We start from the raw sequence: 16,250 nt of genomic DNA on the forward strand, positions 1-16,250 counted from the left end.
GCAGTTCCTCTGACTGACATCATATACTGAATTTATCAATTAGAGAAAGAACTGATGTGTTATGTATCAAGTGAAAAGCTTAAAATAAGTCGTTTACTCCACTGAACCAAATTGCCAAGGCACTTCATATGTGTGAATTGATTACAATGAATTTTAGCCCTTGTCCACCTTATTCTTCAACGTTGGTAAGCTTATTAACGAGAAAAATAACAATGTGCGGTAAACGGTAAATCTGTTTGCACTACAAACCAGTCTGTTAAAAATTAAGATAATACATTAAAATAATATGGTAAGATACACCAATTTGCAAAATCAAGCAGCAAAACAAGCTGAGACAGACCCATAAAATTTACAAATGACAGCGCCCACTCTTACAGCAAAAATAATGTGGATACAAACTGAAATTATTATTATAATATACATTCAAATTTGGGGCCTCAGTCATGGTTACTATCTGGTCTTGTAGCAGAAGCCTGCCGAGAAATAAAATCCCGTGGAGCATTACTTGGTATGAGGGAGAAATTAGTAACTTTGAAGAGATCTGTCCTCAGATTAGTGCCAATGATTGTATATAGGTAAAATTCAGTTGGCCCCTGACTGAAAACAGGACCTGGCTAATGTCCCCGAGGTAATATAAGTCATGTAAAGTCTTCTCTTGTTCTCTGCCATCAGCCATGAGGTTCAGGAGTATATTCCCACCCAGCTTTTTGGTCTCCAACGGCAGCAGCAATGGTTAAACATGGTGACCCAACACATGCAGCAGGTGCAACCCCTCACTCCTCATCAGGCCAAAGCACAATTTCTGGGTGAGGTGTTGACTTAGGAGAACAGCCAATGTGAAAGTGTGCAGTCTTTTAATCAATAGCTGATTGTTGTGCTTGTGTTTCTGTTTAAGGGCTCGTGAGTGCTTTTCCCATGTTTGGCTCGTCATTCTTCTACATACTGAGCAGCAGCAATAGTGCTATCGACACCCCATGCATACTGGCTGTCAATCAAAATGGTCTGAACTTTCTAAGAAAAGATACTCATGTAAGTTTAACCCCTTTATTTCAAATGCTAACTAACAGCCTGTGTAAAGTTAGGCTGTATTTGTAAGACCACAGTATATTTTTAAATAACAGCTGACCTAAAAATTACAATTCAGTCACAATATAGAAAGTCATAGGGTTGAAATGACATGAGGGTGAGTAAATAAGTCTCTTACGCTCATCAAGGCTGCATTTATTTGAAAACAAAGGTGACATTTCATGAAAATCTGACTTTTCCGTGTTTAAGTGCTATAATCAGGGCCCCAGTGCATCTACCAACCCAGAAAATGTGAAAAAGAAGAACCCAGTACGTTTTTTTGGTGCCGCTTAAATTTAGCTCCCCTTGTGACATAGAAAGGAGATCTTATTACACATTTCCACCCATGTTGCCGCCATTTAGTTTTCGCAAGCGACGGAGGTGTACCACTTCTAACGCCATGGCAAAAGTTTGAGCAAAGTATGCTAACTGTTCTGTGCTAACTATTTAGTGTCCCAGCCTCAGAGGAGACAAGTGAGGCAAAAGCAGTGGATTTATTGATTTATTTACTGTATATTACGCCGCTGCCACACAGATCTAATATAAATGTGATTCAAAGACCTAACAGACTGTTTTTGTAACTCACAACTCACAAGCTTGTGTGTTTGACCGTTTAAGCGCAATAAGACATGAAAGAGAACTTAGTTTAATACTCACGTGTTGCTGTGTGACAGCTGCTTTCTGTGCGTGTGCTTCGGATGTGTGTGCTCAGAAAAACTTATATCAGAAGTTTAAACTGATATGGCTTTAAAATGATTTTAATGTGATAGACATGATAATCAAAACCAAATGGATGTTTTTTGGCAGAGTATCTGAGGAATGAGCTGTAAAGGCACTGCCCTATTCTGGACAAGGGGGCGGGAGCAGCAGCTCATTTGCATTTAAAGAGACATGCACAACATGCACGTGTTTCTGCTTCCACTCAAATTAGACATTTAGATACAATAAATGAACTGTGGGGTATTTTGAGCTGAAACTTCACAGACAGTAAAAAGGGACATAATAGGTCTCCTTTAAATGACAAGGTTATAAGTTAATTTTTTTCCAAGTTGTTTAATTTATACAAGCAAATGCATGCAGTTATTCAGTGATTAGATAAGTAATCTGCTTTGACACTCCTAAAGAGTCCATTATACTGCAAATTTATCTGCATTTCCTCCCATGATATTCTATAACACGGTCACATATAGACTTCACAGCTGTTTTCAATGTTCTTCAGGAGCCGATGGTGAAGTTTCCGCTGAAGGAGGTCCAGTCCACCCGTACACAGAGACCCACAGCTGGCTCCAGTTACCCGTACGTGGAGATAATGCTGGGTGACCTAATGTCTCAACGCATTACACAGTTACAGCTGGACCAGGTATGGACTAAATGAAGGAATATATGGTTGCAAATCATGACAGAATCTAATCGTCTAATATCTGCTCATTTTAATGCCCTTTTAAGGTGTGTTGTTAATCTGAGTTGGGCAAAGTGTGGGCGGAGCCTAATCCTGTGCGTTTGCCTTTACAGAGTCTTGAGCTGTGCAGTGTAATCGCCATGCATATGGAGAACCTGCTGTCAGTACGAGAGAAGAGACTTACTCTGCCGCCCAGTGAAATCACTCTGCTCTAGCACCTCTTCTCACAGATGTTATTTATTACTTTTATAGCAATAATTGCAATCAGACACTATTAAACTCCTACACTTCGAAAGCCACCTGTCTTTATTGATAGTGCAATATGCCTGTTTGCAATTTTAAAACCAAGTTTCAGGATCAGCTTGTCATGCACAATAATTCGCAAACATTCCTTTAGGTCGAACATATGGGCCCATAATTTAAAACAGTGTAGTTCTACCTCTAGTTCTGGACTGTGTGATCAGGAAGACTTTATTTTTGTATGAGAGAGAGAGGAAAACAATTTTTAGCCACTGTTTTTGAAGTTCTCTTAAATACTGATTTGCACTACTTGAGACTATTATATGTTTTAAATATTTACATATTGTTTGCATTTATTTGTCATGTGGATGTGAAGGGGAAAGGAAGTATATGCACAATGAATGTAGGTTTAATATGAAGTCTTTATTCTAAAAAAAATTATAATAAAAAAACACAACTGACCTGTGTTGTCCCCATATGTGTTTTTTTTTAAACATTAGATTCAGAATTTGAGGAATCATGTAACATTGTTAATACATTGAATTATATATATGTGACCCTGGACCACAAAACCAGTCGCTGGGGTATATTTGTAGCAATAGCCAAAAATACATTGTATGGGTCAAAATTATTGATTTTTCTTTTATGCCAAAAACCATTAGGAAATCAAGTAAAGATCATGTTTCATGAAGATTTTTTGTAAAATTCCTACTGTAAATATATAACTTAATTTTTGATTAGTAATATGCATTAGTAAGAGCTTCATTTGGACAACTTTAAAGGTGATTTTCTCGATATTTTGATTTTTTTTTGCACCCTCAGATTCCATATATTAAAATAGTTGTATCTCGGCCAAATATTGTCCTGTCCTAACAAACCATACAACAATGGAAAGCTTATTTATTCAGCTTTCAGATTATGTATAAAGCTCAGTTTCAAAAAATTGACCCTTATGACTGGTTCAGGGTCACCCACACACACACACACACACATATATATATATATTTCTATGCTGTTCTTCTGAACGTTCTATTCATCAAAGAAACCTAAAGAAATTATACTTAAATGAATTTTAACAATTATACTTAAAATAATTAAATGTTTTTGAGCAGCAAATCAGAATATTAGAATGATTTCTGAAGGATCATGCATATGTAAACAAATATTTACATAAAAATAAATATTATATTAAAAAAAAACACTATAGGCAATATGGGCAATACGTTTAGGCTGAAGCACTAAAATTATTAACTGGAAATATATATAAGCAACATAAAACAACATTCAAAAAAACTAAAACTCATAAAAATAATTTAAACCTAAATAGTAATATTTAAAGGAACTAATAATAAAAATGACAATTACATATTCTTAAAAATTCACCTAAAATTAAGTTAATCAAACATATGAATAAAAACTGTAATAGTATATAAATACTACTAAAATAACATGATGTGATTGGCTGGTTTCTCCATGCAGTGAAACTGAATTGCTGCCAGGCAATTCAAACGTGTGAGTGAGTAAAGCTAATCCAGGCAAATCCTGATCCGCGTTTTCCACACGCACGCTGTCTGTGGGCGTGGTTTGGTGAATTGGTCACAGATTCGTGCCTTCTGATTGGCTCCCCTAAGACGTGGTTCCTGTGAACTTGCCCTGTGGTCAAACTGCATAAACACACAGCTGAAAACTTGCACGGCTTGAGGAGTGGATACAAAAGAAACTGGAGCTTGCATGAAGGATCACATTGTTTCTCTGCACCGATTCACGCCTAACGGAATTTATCTCAATCTGAGACGGCGCGGGCTGCGATATTTCTCTGATTCGGCTTCAGGATGATGAAGTTTAGGTTCAGACGGCAGGGAAACGACCCTCATCGTGAGAAAATCAAGCAGGATCTGTTTGCATTCAATAAGGTATGTGGGATATATAGCGTTGGGTCTCCTCTCTCTCCCTCTCTCGAGCATGCATGCGGTTTCGGGTTGCACTGAAATCGACTAAAAAAACATTTAGCCTAATTCAAGTAAATGTGTTCAGAAATTGCATATTGTGAGCGTGTTCTATTTCAGTCGTTTTATTTTTAATAACGTGCAGTTGCTAATATGGCAATGTTTTACAACTATCATAGCCAGATGTGACAATATAAGCGTATGAAAGTTGTTTGAAACAGTTAGTGCTTTATATGTAGCAAGCTTTTCTTTTTATTAGTGCACAGTTGGACTTTCATAGCTTTGAAAGAATGAAAAATGTGTTTGCGTGTAATATTCATCTTCATCAATGGAGCTCATTAAATCAGATCGGGCGTGTTGTCTATTATAAGTGACCTCAAAGTTTTCTCATGTTTGTAACTTTAACCGTGCTAAAATATTTTTAGTGTTTTTTTATTTAGCAATGAGTATTAAAGTGAGTCTTTTATTTAGTTTAAAAATAACTAAATAAATAATGTTTGTTTATTTATGTTTGTGCTTGAGCCTTGAATGTATCTTGCAATGATGCTGGCAGTTGCTGTTGCAGCGTGATTTTAAGCTCTCTGTAATGAGGCTGCTCTTAAATCATAATGAACATGTTACTGCTTTCCTGCCAAAAACATTGAAAGAGTTTGATTGTAGGCTTTTTACTGATGACCAAACTCTGGCACCGTTACAGCACCATCAAACATTTCTACCCCTCCTCCTCCTCCTCCTCCTCAGTGTAAAGCAAAACAGGAGGAAATGAGAGATACAGTATTATGCATGTTTTAAAAGTACTAATGTCCCCACTTTTGTTTTGCTCTCAAATGCTGCTGATGATCCACAGATGGTTTAGGAAAAACAGAGAGACGATGTGTAATGAAGGTTTGTGTGTGTGTGTGTCATGCTGATGAAGCGTCATGACACTGTGTGTAATGGTACAGAAAGGTCCTGTTATTTATCATGTCACACTTTGTCAACCTGTGAAAAGAGATTCGGCCAACTTCAAGCCTGGTTTTGCTTAAATTTGTGTGTTGATTTAAGATGACATTTTTAAAATGGCCCAACAACATGTTTCTGTAAATCACTTTTGATAGCCTGTGAAGATGAATTTGAGATTGTCTGTCAAATCTACTAGATTTCTGTCCTTGCTATTTCTGGTTCTGCGTTATGGTTTTTTTTTTTTTTTTTTTTTTTTTTTTGTCAAAACAAGGAAATCCCCTTCCTGACAAGACTGCACTGAATAGATCTACTGTATTGTTAATTGTAGCATCAGGGCTCATGAGGTCAATGAAGTATGATTTGGTTCCTTTTTTAAGGCTATATGATGTACGTTACATGTGAGTTTAAGTTTTGAATGTGTAATTTTCCTCTTCTTTTTTTTTTTTTTTTTACTCAGACAGTTGAACATGGATTCCCAAACCAGCCAAGTGCTTTGGCCTATGATCCCAAACTGCAGCTTATGGCCATTGGAACTAAATCAGGGGCCATCAAAATGTATCCTTTTGTGAGCGATTTACTCAAATGGAATTAATGATGTAACGCTACCGTTCAAATGGTTGGGGTAAGTAAAATAATATATATATATATTTTTTTAAAGATATTAATATGTTTATTCAGCAAGTGGACTTGTACATTAAATTAATAAAACATCACAGTAACAAAACTTTTACATTGTTATAAAAAATTGATTTCAAATTATTGCTGTTTAGAATTCTATGGAAGCCCATTTCCACCAAAAAAAAAAAAAGTTTATTGCCATTTATTATCTCACAAATCTGACTTAAATCTCGCAATTCTGGTGTTTTTCTCAGAATTGCGTGAAATAAACTCACAACTGCGAGTTATAAAGTCAGAATTGCGAGAGAAATACTTTTTTTCCTAGAATTGTGAAATATAAACCTGCAATTGCAAAGTTTCTATCCCACAATTCATACTTAATAACTCTCAATTGCATGTTATAAAGTTAGAATTACAAAATGTAAACTCACAATTTATAACTTCGAATTGCAAATTTATGTCACGCAATTCTGACTTCATTTCTCAAAATTGCAAATTTATATCCTGATTCTGAGGAAAAAAGTCAGAATTGCGAGTTTTGATCATGCAATTCTGAGGAAAAAGGTCGCATTTGTGAGATATAAAGTCGCAGTTCTGAGAAATAGTCAGAATTGCATGATATAAACTCACAATTTATAACTTCCAATAGCGAGTTTATATCTGGCAATTCTGACTTAATTTCTCAGAATTGGCAAGTCTCAATTCTTAGAAAAAAAAGTCAGAATTGCAAGTTTGTATCATTCAATTCTGAGAAATAAATCACAATTCTAAGAAATAAAGTCACAGTTCTGAGAAACGGTCAGAATTGCAAGATATAAACTCACAATTTATAACTTCCAATTGTGAGTTTATATCTTGCAATTTCAAAAAAATTATGAATTCTGAGATAAAAAATCACAATTAACTTTTTCATTTTTTTTTTTTTTTTATTTTATTATTATTTAGTGGTGAAAACGGACTTCCGTAGAATTTTCTATTCATCAAAGAATCTTGGGAAAAAAAAAAAAAAAACTCACGGTTTTCACAAAAATATGAAGCAGCACTACTGTTTTCAACTGTGATAATAATAATCTTAAGCACCAAATCAGCAAATTAGAATGATTTCTGAAGGGTCATGTGACTTTAAAGACTGGGGTAATGATGCTGAAAATCCAGTTTTGCCTCAGAGGAAAAAAATACAGTTTAATATTTCTCGAAATTACATTTTAATATTAATATTTTACAGTGTCCGTTTTTACTGTGTTTTTTCATAAAATAAAGGCAGCCTTGCTGAGCAAAAGAGACTTCTTTCAAAAACATTAAAAAATCTTGACCCTAAACACTTGAACGAGAGTCCATATCTACACAAAAGTTTGTGCACGCCTCAGTAGTTTATAAATTATGTCAATCAAAATTCTTTTTATTTTTATAACAATTTTGAAAGTACTGTTTGTGTAGATTGCAGTGATTCTATAAGTTGGTTTTGTAAGCTACTATGATTCTAAACTTTGCAGTCCAAATCATTCATTAAAACAAGTTTTTAAAGAAATTAATTTCTAAGTACAGTTTGTATTTGTCTGCATAATAGCATGTATCCAAACTTTTGTGAGAACTACTGACATTTTACAATAACACCAGCTTCTTCAGCACGTTACATCCTTGCGGAAGCTTTTTCAAACTGAGCACATTTCGTAAAATGTTGAGAAAGATCTGGTCATTTTTATCTAAATCAATGAGACAGACAGCGAGTGAATGTCCTAGTTTATGGTTCACTGATTGTGATGAATTACTCTGGATGTATGGCTCTGTTGTGTTGAAGACTTGAGTCATCTGTCTTTGTACACAATGTGGCTCATTACATGTTGTGCTAGGCCTCTAAAACTTGGTACTTTGCAAACAAACTTTTCTAAATTGTCATAATTATAGTCGACGCTGTCCAGGCCTGAATGTTTGAGTCTGTAGTGGGTAGAAGGAATGTTTAGGAGGATACTATCAGAATAAAGTTTTGGAGACTCCTCTGGTGAGCTGTTATTATCTAGTCCTCTTGGACCGGACAGGTCAGACAGGCCAAGTATTATGGAATGCATCCAACATTCTTTCACAGTCGTGCTTGCTTTTTTTTTTTTTCTGCGATGGAAGCTGAGATTCAAGCAGTATCGGTGATATTATAGCGATTGTGATCGTACAGTACAGGTCTTTGAGCTTTAGGAGGCTGGTAGTGTCAGGCACAGCCCAGCTGAGAGACGCTCAGTCTGCAGCCTTGACTCACTCGGGGCGGAGGGGAGGAGGGCGCTAGCTGCGGGACATCCTGATCTGACAACCTGCCACTCACCAGATCTGAGCGAATATCTGTCAGCACTTCGAAACTAATGCCTCATCCATCAGACAAGAAGACTCATGATGGAGAGAGGACAGGGACCGGTCGGTGTAAATAAATGAGGTGTTCAGAGGTTGAGTAATGAGAGGTTTGGCTTTGAAAGCATTTCCTCTGATTGGGTGTTGAAGGGGGTGTGAGGAGAGATCAAAGTTTGGTTTACCCAGCCTGACTCCATCCTTTTTAAAACTGGATGTCTTTGAATAACATTTGGGAATATAGTATTAGTTTAGCGATGGCAAACTTCTCTCTTCTGTCATTAAGAGTTCTCTTTGAAAATCTTAGAAGTTCTGTTCAGACGTTTCCTTATTATTTTTTTTAATGAGGAAAACTAAATGACTGGGTGTAACGGTGGTTTGTTTTGTGCAGAATTCTGCAGAATGGATTTAAACTTGTTACTATTATATTAAAGCATTATCAAATTAGCCAAAATGTTCCAAAAACCAGTGGATACCAAAACTTTTTATTTTAGGGCCTAGCTAGAAAGGAATGCTCAATCTTTAGAGTGAAATATGAGGGGGGAAAACTGCAATAACTTTTATTATTATTTAATTTTTTTTTTATTACCCTTGTCCTAAGGCTTTTAGTAAGCTATAAAAATAAGGATAGACACGAAAAAAGGCATGACTTTGAAGTATAGAGATAAAAAGTAAAAATATTTTTGTTTTTTGATGTTGCAGCAAGTTAGAGGAGCTTTATGACTATATTAAACTAATGAATCATTGACGTGAAACTTGCAGATTGGTAAGTGAGTCATATGTTTAAGTTAAATAAGGACTTGTCAGAATGATTCAAACCAGTGACTCCTGAATCATTTTGATTGCTTTATTAAAGTAACAGTGTAATGTAATTTCAGTTGTTATTGGTATTGTGATGCACATCTGAGTGTAATGGATAACCAAAAATGAACATATGACTGGTTTTGTGACCACAAAACCAGTCATAAGTGTCATCTGAAAGCTGAATAAATAAGCTTTCCATCAATATATGGTTTGTCAGGATAGAACAATATTTGGCCGAGATGCAGCTATTTCAGTATGTGGAATCTGAGGGATGTGAGAATATCAAAATGTCATGATATGATAATATTGCGATATGAAGTCCGCAGTACGATATTTATTGCGATTTATAAAAAAAAAAAAAAAAAAAAAAGACAAATAAAGAATTGGAACATTGACGATTTTGTACATTATAAAGTTCAATTATTCTATCTAATGCACTTTGAGAGTTCAAAATTAAGATCTTCAACCCATGTTCTTAACTAAGAAAACTTAAGTCAAAAAAATCTGTGAATTGACTTGTACCTGAACTTTAAAGGGGACTCAACCCTCTTTTTAGTTGTGATATACTGTCTTAGCCTAAATTACAGTCACACTGGTGTTTTGGGAAGCTGAACAAATTAGAATATTCTAATAATAATAATGAAAACTAGCTGTCAGCAATTCATACTGCACTTTTAAGCTTTATTTTGACAGGCACTAGTCACAGCACATGCAATAAATGAGTTCAGTGCGTTCATTCACTGTGAACGGAGCTGTTCTGAGGTGCGAAAAACACCGGATCACGAGCTGATCGCCTGAGCGAAGTGTGCGCTTTGCTTTGAAATGTGCAGCGAAAACAGACTTGATGAAGGGAGCTATACTGCTCTTTCGGTTTTAGTTTGACAGATACTGTCAAATCATGGCCCAAAACACAACTTTAAAGACCTTCTATGTTAGAATAAGTAGTTTAAATATATTTTTAAAATTAACACTTTTTGCCCAGAAGACCAGTTGTTTCATATCCTGTTGTGCCAAGTGAGCACGACAATATCAAGACAGTTTTGCTATTGCGATAACATGAAATTGATAATAACGTTACATCCCTAATTTTTGTTAAATCCTCTGATGGCCCAAAAAAAAAAAATAAATAAAACATGCACTGAATGAATTGTTCACAATAAGATCAATACAATGCATTTAGGGTGATATCGTTTTTTTTTTCTCCTATCGTGTCATAAAAGCAGAACTATACGAGTTGTTCTATAAGATTTTGCATGCAGCCAGTGATAATTTGACATGAACGCATAAACTATTCTTACACTTTGCATTAACTGCAGTTTCAAACTGGTGTAGTGCACATTCATGCAATGGGTGGGGGATGTGTACAACATTGTGAAATGAGTGACTTTCTAGCTCTGTGGAAATAAACAGACAGACATGGAATCAACACAGTTCAGCATATGTCTCTCAAACTAAACTCCTGTCTCTAATTCATTAAAGGGATAGTTGACCCAAAAATGAAAATTCTGTCATTAATTACTCACCCTCATGTCGTTCCAAACCCTTAAGACCTTCATCTTCAGAACACAAATTAAGATATTTTTGATGAAATCTAAGAGCTTTCTGACCCTGCATAGATGGCAATGTAACAGAAACATAGTAAGGACATCGTTGGAATCAATGTGACATCAGTGGTGCTCTCAAAGGCTCTCAGATTTCATTAAAAATATCTTAATTTGTGTTCTGAAGATGAACAAAGGTCTTACAGGTTTGGAAAGACATGAAGGTGAATAATTAATAACAGAATTTTCATTTTTGGGCAAACTATTCCTTTAAGTGCAGTGGAGACCCAATGATTCCAGACTCTTTTCCTATGGGTCATGAGTATAAATTGAACACAGCACACAATCGTCCAGTATTTTATCAGTTCATGCTGAGTTATTTGATTAAGCTGTCAGTGCTTTCTTTATTAGTTGGAGAAAACTGGAATGCTGCTGTGGTTTGATAAGCTCCATTTTATCTGGATTGGTTTCAGCTCCAGATGTGTGGTTTGCACATCAAAGGCTAGATTGCTGTGATGTGCATAGCTCTACAGCCCCGGTCATCCCGATGTCAGATGCCAGAACGGCCCAGTCTGAAGTGCGTCTGATCAAGGGTGCTGTCATCAGAATTTGTCCAGCTCATTCTGTGCAAAACCGTTAACAGAAACTTTGATGGATTCATTTATTCAGTGACAAAGCCGTTAACCGTACCATTAAAGTACTGGGGTGTTTTTTTTTTGATAATAAAATTCTTTCTTCTGTTGTTGTTGTTAAATGTCCAAATAGATATTAGTAAGCCATTTGTAGATTTTAGGACAGAAATGTCTGTTTAACCAAATTATGGAAGTCAGGGTAAGTGGAAAAAATTACAGACATTTTGAACACAAACTTTAAAATCCAGCCATTTTGCTGACCTTTTGAAGACTTGTGACCTAAGTGAGATGTTTACAGTTGCCTTTTGTGTCATGGCTTCAGTTTAGTGAGCATTCGATGTAATAGGAGCCTGTCTGATCATAAATGTGTCTCCGCTGCCACCACAAATTGAGGCGCAGGGGTGGGGACTATATTTTAAAGCTAAAGGGGAGGACAGATGAGGGGGTTTTAGCAAGGCGAAGTGGAAAGTAATGAGACTGCTGGGACAGAGGAGCTGTTGGAAGTGCCGGGTTCACTCCTAAAGAATGCATGTGGCTGTGCCCTAAGTTCACCCTCTGCTGTAAGAGGACATTCCTCTGCACTTTTGTTGCCGGTCCTCATCTCAAAGACGTCTTTTGAAATGGTCTCCCGGGCCACCGCTGGAGCAGGCTTGTAATCAGGATGTGCTTCAGATTTTAGTAGCGACAGCTTTCGTGATTGACAGCGTCTGGAAGGCTGAGCCATGTAACTGTCAGAAATGCTGCTTCTGTTGTCGGTTGTGGCTGTGCTGAAATGAGGTGTGGTCCCAAAATGAATTTCTGTTATTACTATGGCATCCCCCTCTTTGCTTGGTGCACATTAGAGCTCATTATCCTAATCTAACAGGCGCCATTTATACTCAAATATCACAACTAATATGAATGATCATTGGCTGCAACTAAAGTGTCAAGTAAAGCATTTGTCAGTATACAGGTGGGAAGATATGATGACAGAAAAGTAGGAGTGGGCGATATACCAGTATTACACAATTTACCAGTACAAATTTGTCAATCGGGAGAGATTTTGGACTATCGTCTCTAGCGCGGTTACAAGCTCACATGACGTTGCTGTGCTACGTGGTCACGGAAACATCATTTGCACACATTGCACAAAAACAAGTGATTTTAGGCCGTTAAAGCGCAATTAGCAGCGAAAGAGAACCCATTTCGCTGTATGTGCTGTTTGAGAGTCTGTTTCTGAGTGCTGTCAGAGAGGCGCACGCACGTGAAGATGGTGCCCATAGAGCGCAGGAATACTGAACGGAGTTATTTTTGCCGCTTTATAGGCCTTGATTGGTTAAAAACACACACGTGTCAAAATGCCTGTCTTTGCACGTATCCTCATAAACACGGTAATTTAGGTGTGAAAAGCAAACAGCTCAGAAGGAAAGCACATGTGTAACAGTATATTGGATCCGGGCGGCTCTTAAAGTGACAGCAGTCTAATATTCCTGCTGGCTGTCATGTACTTTTGATTACTTTAGTCTGTAGCATTTCTTTTTTAATTTTTTTTTTCTACTGTATTTTCATCCTGATTCTTGATAAGATTTTGGTCTTATTGCCCACCCCTACACAGAAGTAAGATATCCAAGTTGTTTTTTTTTTTTCTTTTTTTGTCAGACAGGTAATGGAAGAGGAAAGGAAGTAATTATTGTGTAAACCACTCTTTAAAACTCAATAGTATCAGCGGTATTTACATAAAATGTGCAAATCCACATTGATAGATGGCAGTGCAGAGTCTGACTCCAGTGTGGTATCAATACTTGCAGTACACAATGAACAGCAATGCTAATGCTAGCTAAAATACGAATGAATGCACCTTTAATACTGTAAAATAATTATTTTAGAAGAGCTTGTATGAATTAGCAGTTGAAATTATTTCAGGAAATTTTAATACTGGAATAGAACTACATGTTAAGCAGTGTGGGAATGAAACAACATCTGTGTATATGGTAACATGCTAAACCTTAAAGGTTTAGTTCACCAAAAAATGAAAAATCTGTCATTAATTACTCACCTTCATATCGTTTCAAACCCATAAGATCTTCATTTATCTTCGGGACACAGAATGTTTATTTCTGGGTGAACTATCCCTTTTAAAATGACCATTTAAAAACTATGTTTTAAACAACTTTATGGTTCATATAATACAAGTTTTGACAAGTCTTATAAAATGATACCCTTACGTTTCAGCATTTAAACCATTTTCAGTCAAAATTATAAATGCCGTAGTCATTATATAGAGATGGAATGAAAGGAAAATGCAATTGGAAATTTCCCAAGACAGCGAGTTCCCTTCAGAGATACATTAATATAAATTCGGGTATGTATATGAATTATATAGATGGATGGCTTTTTTCAATGTGAGAATTGCAATTTTTTTTATGAAAGGCAATAAATTGCCAGTATGTTTATTTCTTCAGATAACAGCTGTAAAAGTATTAAATAGTTAGTGTGCCAGAAGGGAATTTAAAGGATTACTCCACTTCCAGAATAAAAATTTCCTGATAATTTGCTCACCCCCACTATCATCCAAGATATTCATGTCTGTCTTTCTTCAGTCGCAAGGAAATTAAGTTTTTTTTTGAGGAAAACGTTCCAGGATTTTTTTCTTAAATAAATTAATATTTATGCACTTTTTAACCTCAAATGCTTGTCTCGTCTAACTCTGTGATGCACATGTATACTCTGTGCACTCCCGTTCAATACAGTTAGGGTATTTCGAAAAACTCGTCTCATTTTCTCTTCCAACTTCAAAATAGTCCTACATTGCTGTTTTACATTTTTTGTAAAGAGCATTTGATCTCCACGTTTACTTTATAAACACTGGGTCGGTAGTTCAGTGATGTAGGACGATTTTGAAGTTGGAGGGGAAAATGAGATGGGAGTTTTTCGACATACCCTAACTGTATTGAACTGGAGTTAAAACGTATAGAAATTACTTTTTCCTTTTTTTTTTTTTTTTTTTAAATAACTGAATGTTTTGCTAGATAAGACCCTTATTCCTCAGCTGGGATCGTATACAGCCCTTAAAAGCTGCACTGAAACTGCGTTTTTAACCTTCAATCCGTTGAGCACCACTGAAGTCCACTATATAGAGAGAAATCCTGGAATGTTTTCCTCAAAAAACTTAATTTCTTTGCTTAAAAAGAAAGGCATGAACATCTTTGATGACATGCACTCCAACTGAATGGTTCTTTCCGGAAGCAAAAATGGTTCTTCTATGGCATCACTGTGAAGAACCTTTTAAAGCACCTTTATTTTTAAGAGTGTGGGGGTGAGTAAATTATCAGGGATTTTATATTTTGTAAGCTGAGTAATCCTTTAAACGTTTTTCTCATAAACTATAGACCTGTTTATCAACACAGTCTAGTCTACACAGTAGACTATTTGCTAACTACTCACCCTTACCCTATGCAACTACTTAGGTGGGCAGTGTGAATAATGTAAACCATTAATTCTGTGTGCATGCCAAATAAATAAAAGCTGCTTTCCCATGGGAAACAAGCCTAGGGTGGTCACGACTAGTACCAAAACAACACTTGTGGGAGAACTAATTGACTAGTCGGCACAACCCCTACAATTTTTCTCTGCCTCCTAATTTAACACATTTCTTTGTATTCGGTATGAATCATCTAAAAAGAATATTACAAAGTGTACTCGCTCCTTCACACACATTAATGTCTAAAGTTGCTCTCCTGTGTTAATTATGCCACTAATGTGCTGTGACTTTTAAAGTGGAGTTATTCTCCATTATCATTATCATAGAGCTCAAAAGAATTAGAGTAGAACCAGTCTTCTCAATCATGTGCAGTAGCTCAGTGTAAGTGGATCTGTATGCATGGAGTCTTATCCTACAGCGCTAGCTATCCGTTTTCGTCTCCCAGCGGCATTACTGCAGCTCTCTGATCTGAGCCAGGAAGTTTGCATCTATGCCACTGCAAACACTCAAACATTTGTCTGGTCTAGAGGCATAGCCTTATCACAACTTTTAGTTTGGCAGATTGCCTCTTGAAAGACTGCTACTCTCACATTTCACATTCTCACACAGGGATGTCCTCTCTTCTGATTGAAAACAGCTGAGGAAACACTCCAACGCCTCTTCATAGCTTCATTCATAACTGCTCTATCTTTTCTTGGAGCCGTTTCTTCCTGATGGTTTTAGATGGTGCTGCTGAGGGAAGTTTAAATATCTCTTTGCATGTCTTTTCTCTCATGCGTCTCAGTCTAAAGCCATTAGTATTCTGTTGTGAGCCTCACGGACACACACAGGGAGCTCAAAATCGGTCCCCTTCCCCCCCTGTAGTGCACTTCTGTGGCCGGTAAGCAATCTATAGACCTTTGGAAACTCGAATACTGAAGAAGACTCATTGAATTCGGTTGTATGCTCATTGCTGGCAAACCTTTCTACTTAAAGAGCCTCCGTTTATTTACGAATTGTGGCAAGTTACTGGACGGGAAAGGGTTTGCTTGTGGCTTCTTTTATAAGGACGTTCAGCTCTTTTGGAAATAAGCAGAACAGGCACAGGAATCGCCTTCCAGTCGGTGTAATCAGTTGTGACATGAACTGAAAATGGCCATGCACTATGGGTAACACAAAGTTCACGGTTCAGTCTTTGCTACTAAAACTGCAGTTTCTAGAACTGCTTACCAAGCCAAAGTTCAGCTGGAGCTGCTGTATGTCAGAGTTTCGTCACTTGCTTTTTTTCTTCTT

General features: G+C 36.6%; 2 protein-coding genes across 4 annotated transcripts in view; both read left to right on the top strand.

Moving 5' to 3' along the window:
• Positions 1–3,166, top strand: part of myo15aa (myosin XVAa) — a 63,441-nt gene extending 60,275 nt beyond the window's left edge. For all 3 annotated transcript variants that reach the window (XM_051106120.1, XM_051106121.1, XM_051106122.1), the window contains 4 exons: positions 673–806; positions 896–1,029; positions 2,285–2,425; positions 2,578–3,166. In XM_051106120.1, the coding sequence (XP_050962077.1) occupies positions 673–806; positions 896–1,029; positions 2,285–2,425; positions 2,578–2,679 (511 nt within the window). In that variant the 3' untranslated portion in view covers positions 2,680–3,166. The remainder of the gene's footprint in view (positions 1–672; positions 807–895; positions 1,030–2,284; positions 2,426–2,577) is intronic.
• A 1,211-nt stretch (positions 3,167–4,377) lies between these two features.
• llgl1 (LLGL scribble cell polarity complex component 1) overlaps positions 4,378–16,250 on the top strand; it is a 50,822-nt gene continuing 38,949 nt past the window's right edge. Inside the window, exons 1-2 of the mRNA XM_051105649.1 lie at positions 4,378–4,617; positions 6,050–6,147. Coding sequence (XP_050961606.1) covers positions 4,537–4,617; positions 6,050–6,147 — 179 coding nt within the window. The 5' untranslated portion in view covers positions 4,378–4,536. The remainder of the gene's footprint in view (positions 4,618–6,049; positions 6,148–16,250) is intronic.

This window comes from Labeo rohita, chromosome 3, assembly GCF_022985175.1.
Source record: "Labeo rohita strain BAU-BD-2019 chromosome 3, IGBB_LRoh.1.0, whole genome shotgun sequence".
NCBI classification, from domain to species: Eukaryota; Metazoa; Chordata; class Actinopteri; order Cypriniformes; family Cyprinidae; genus Labeo; species Labeo rohita.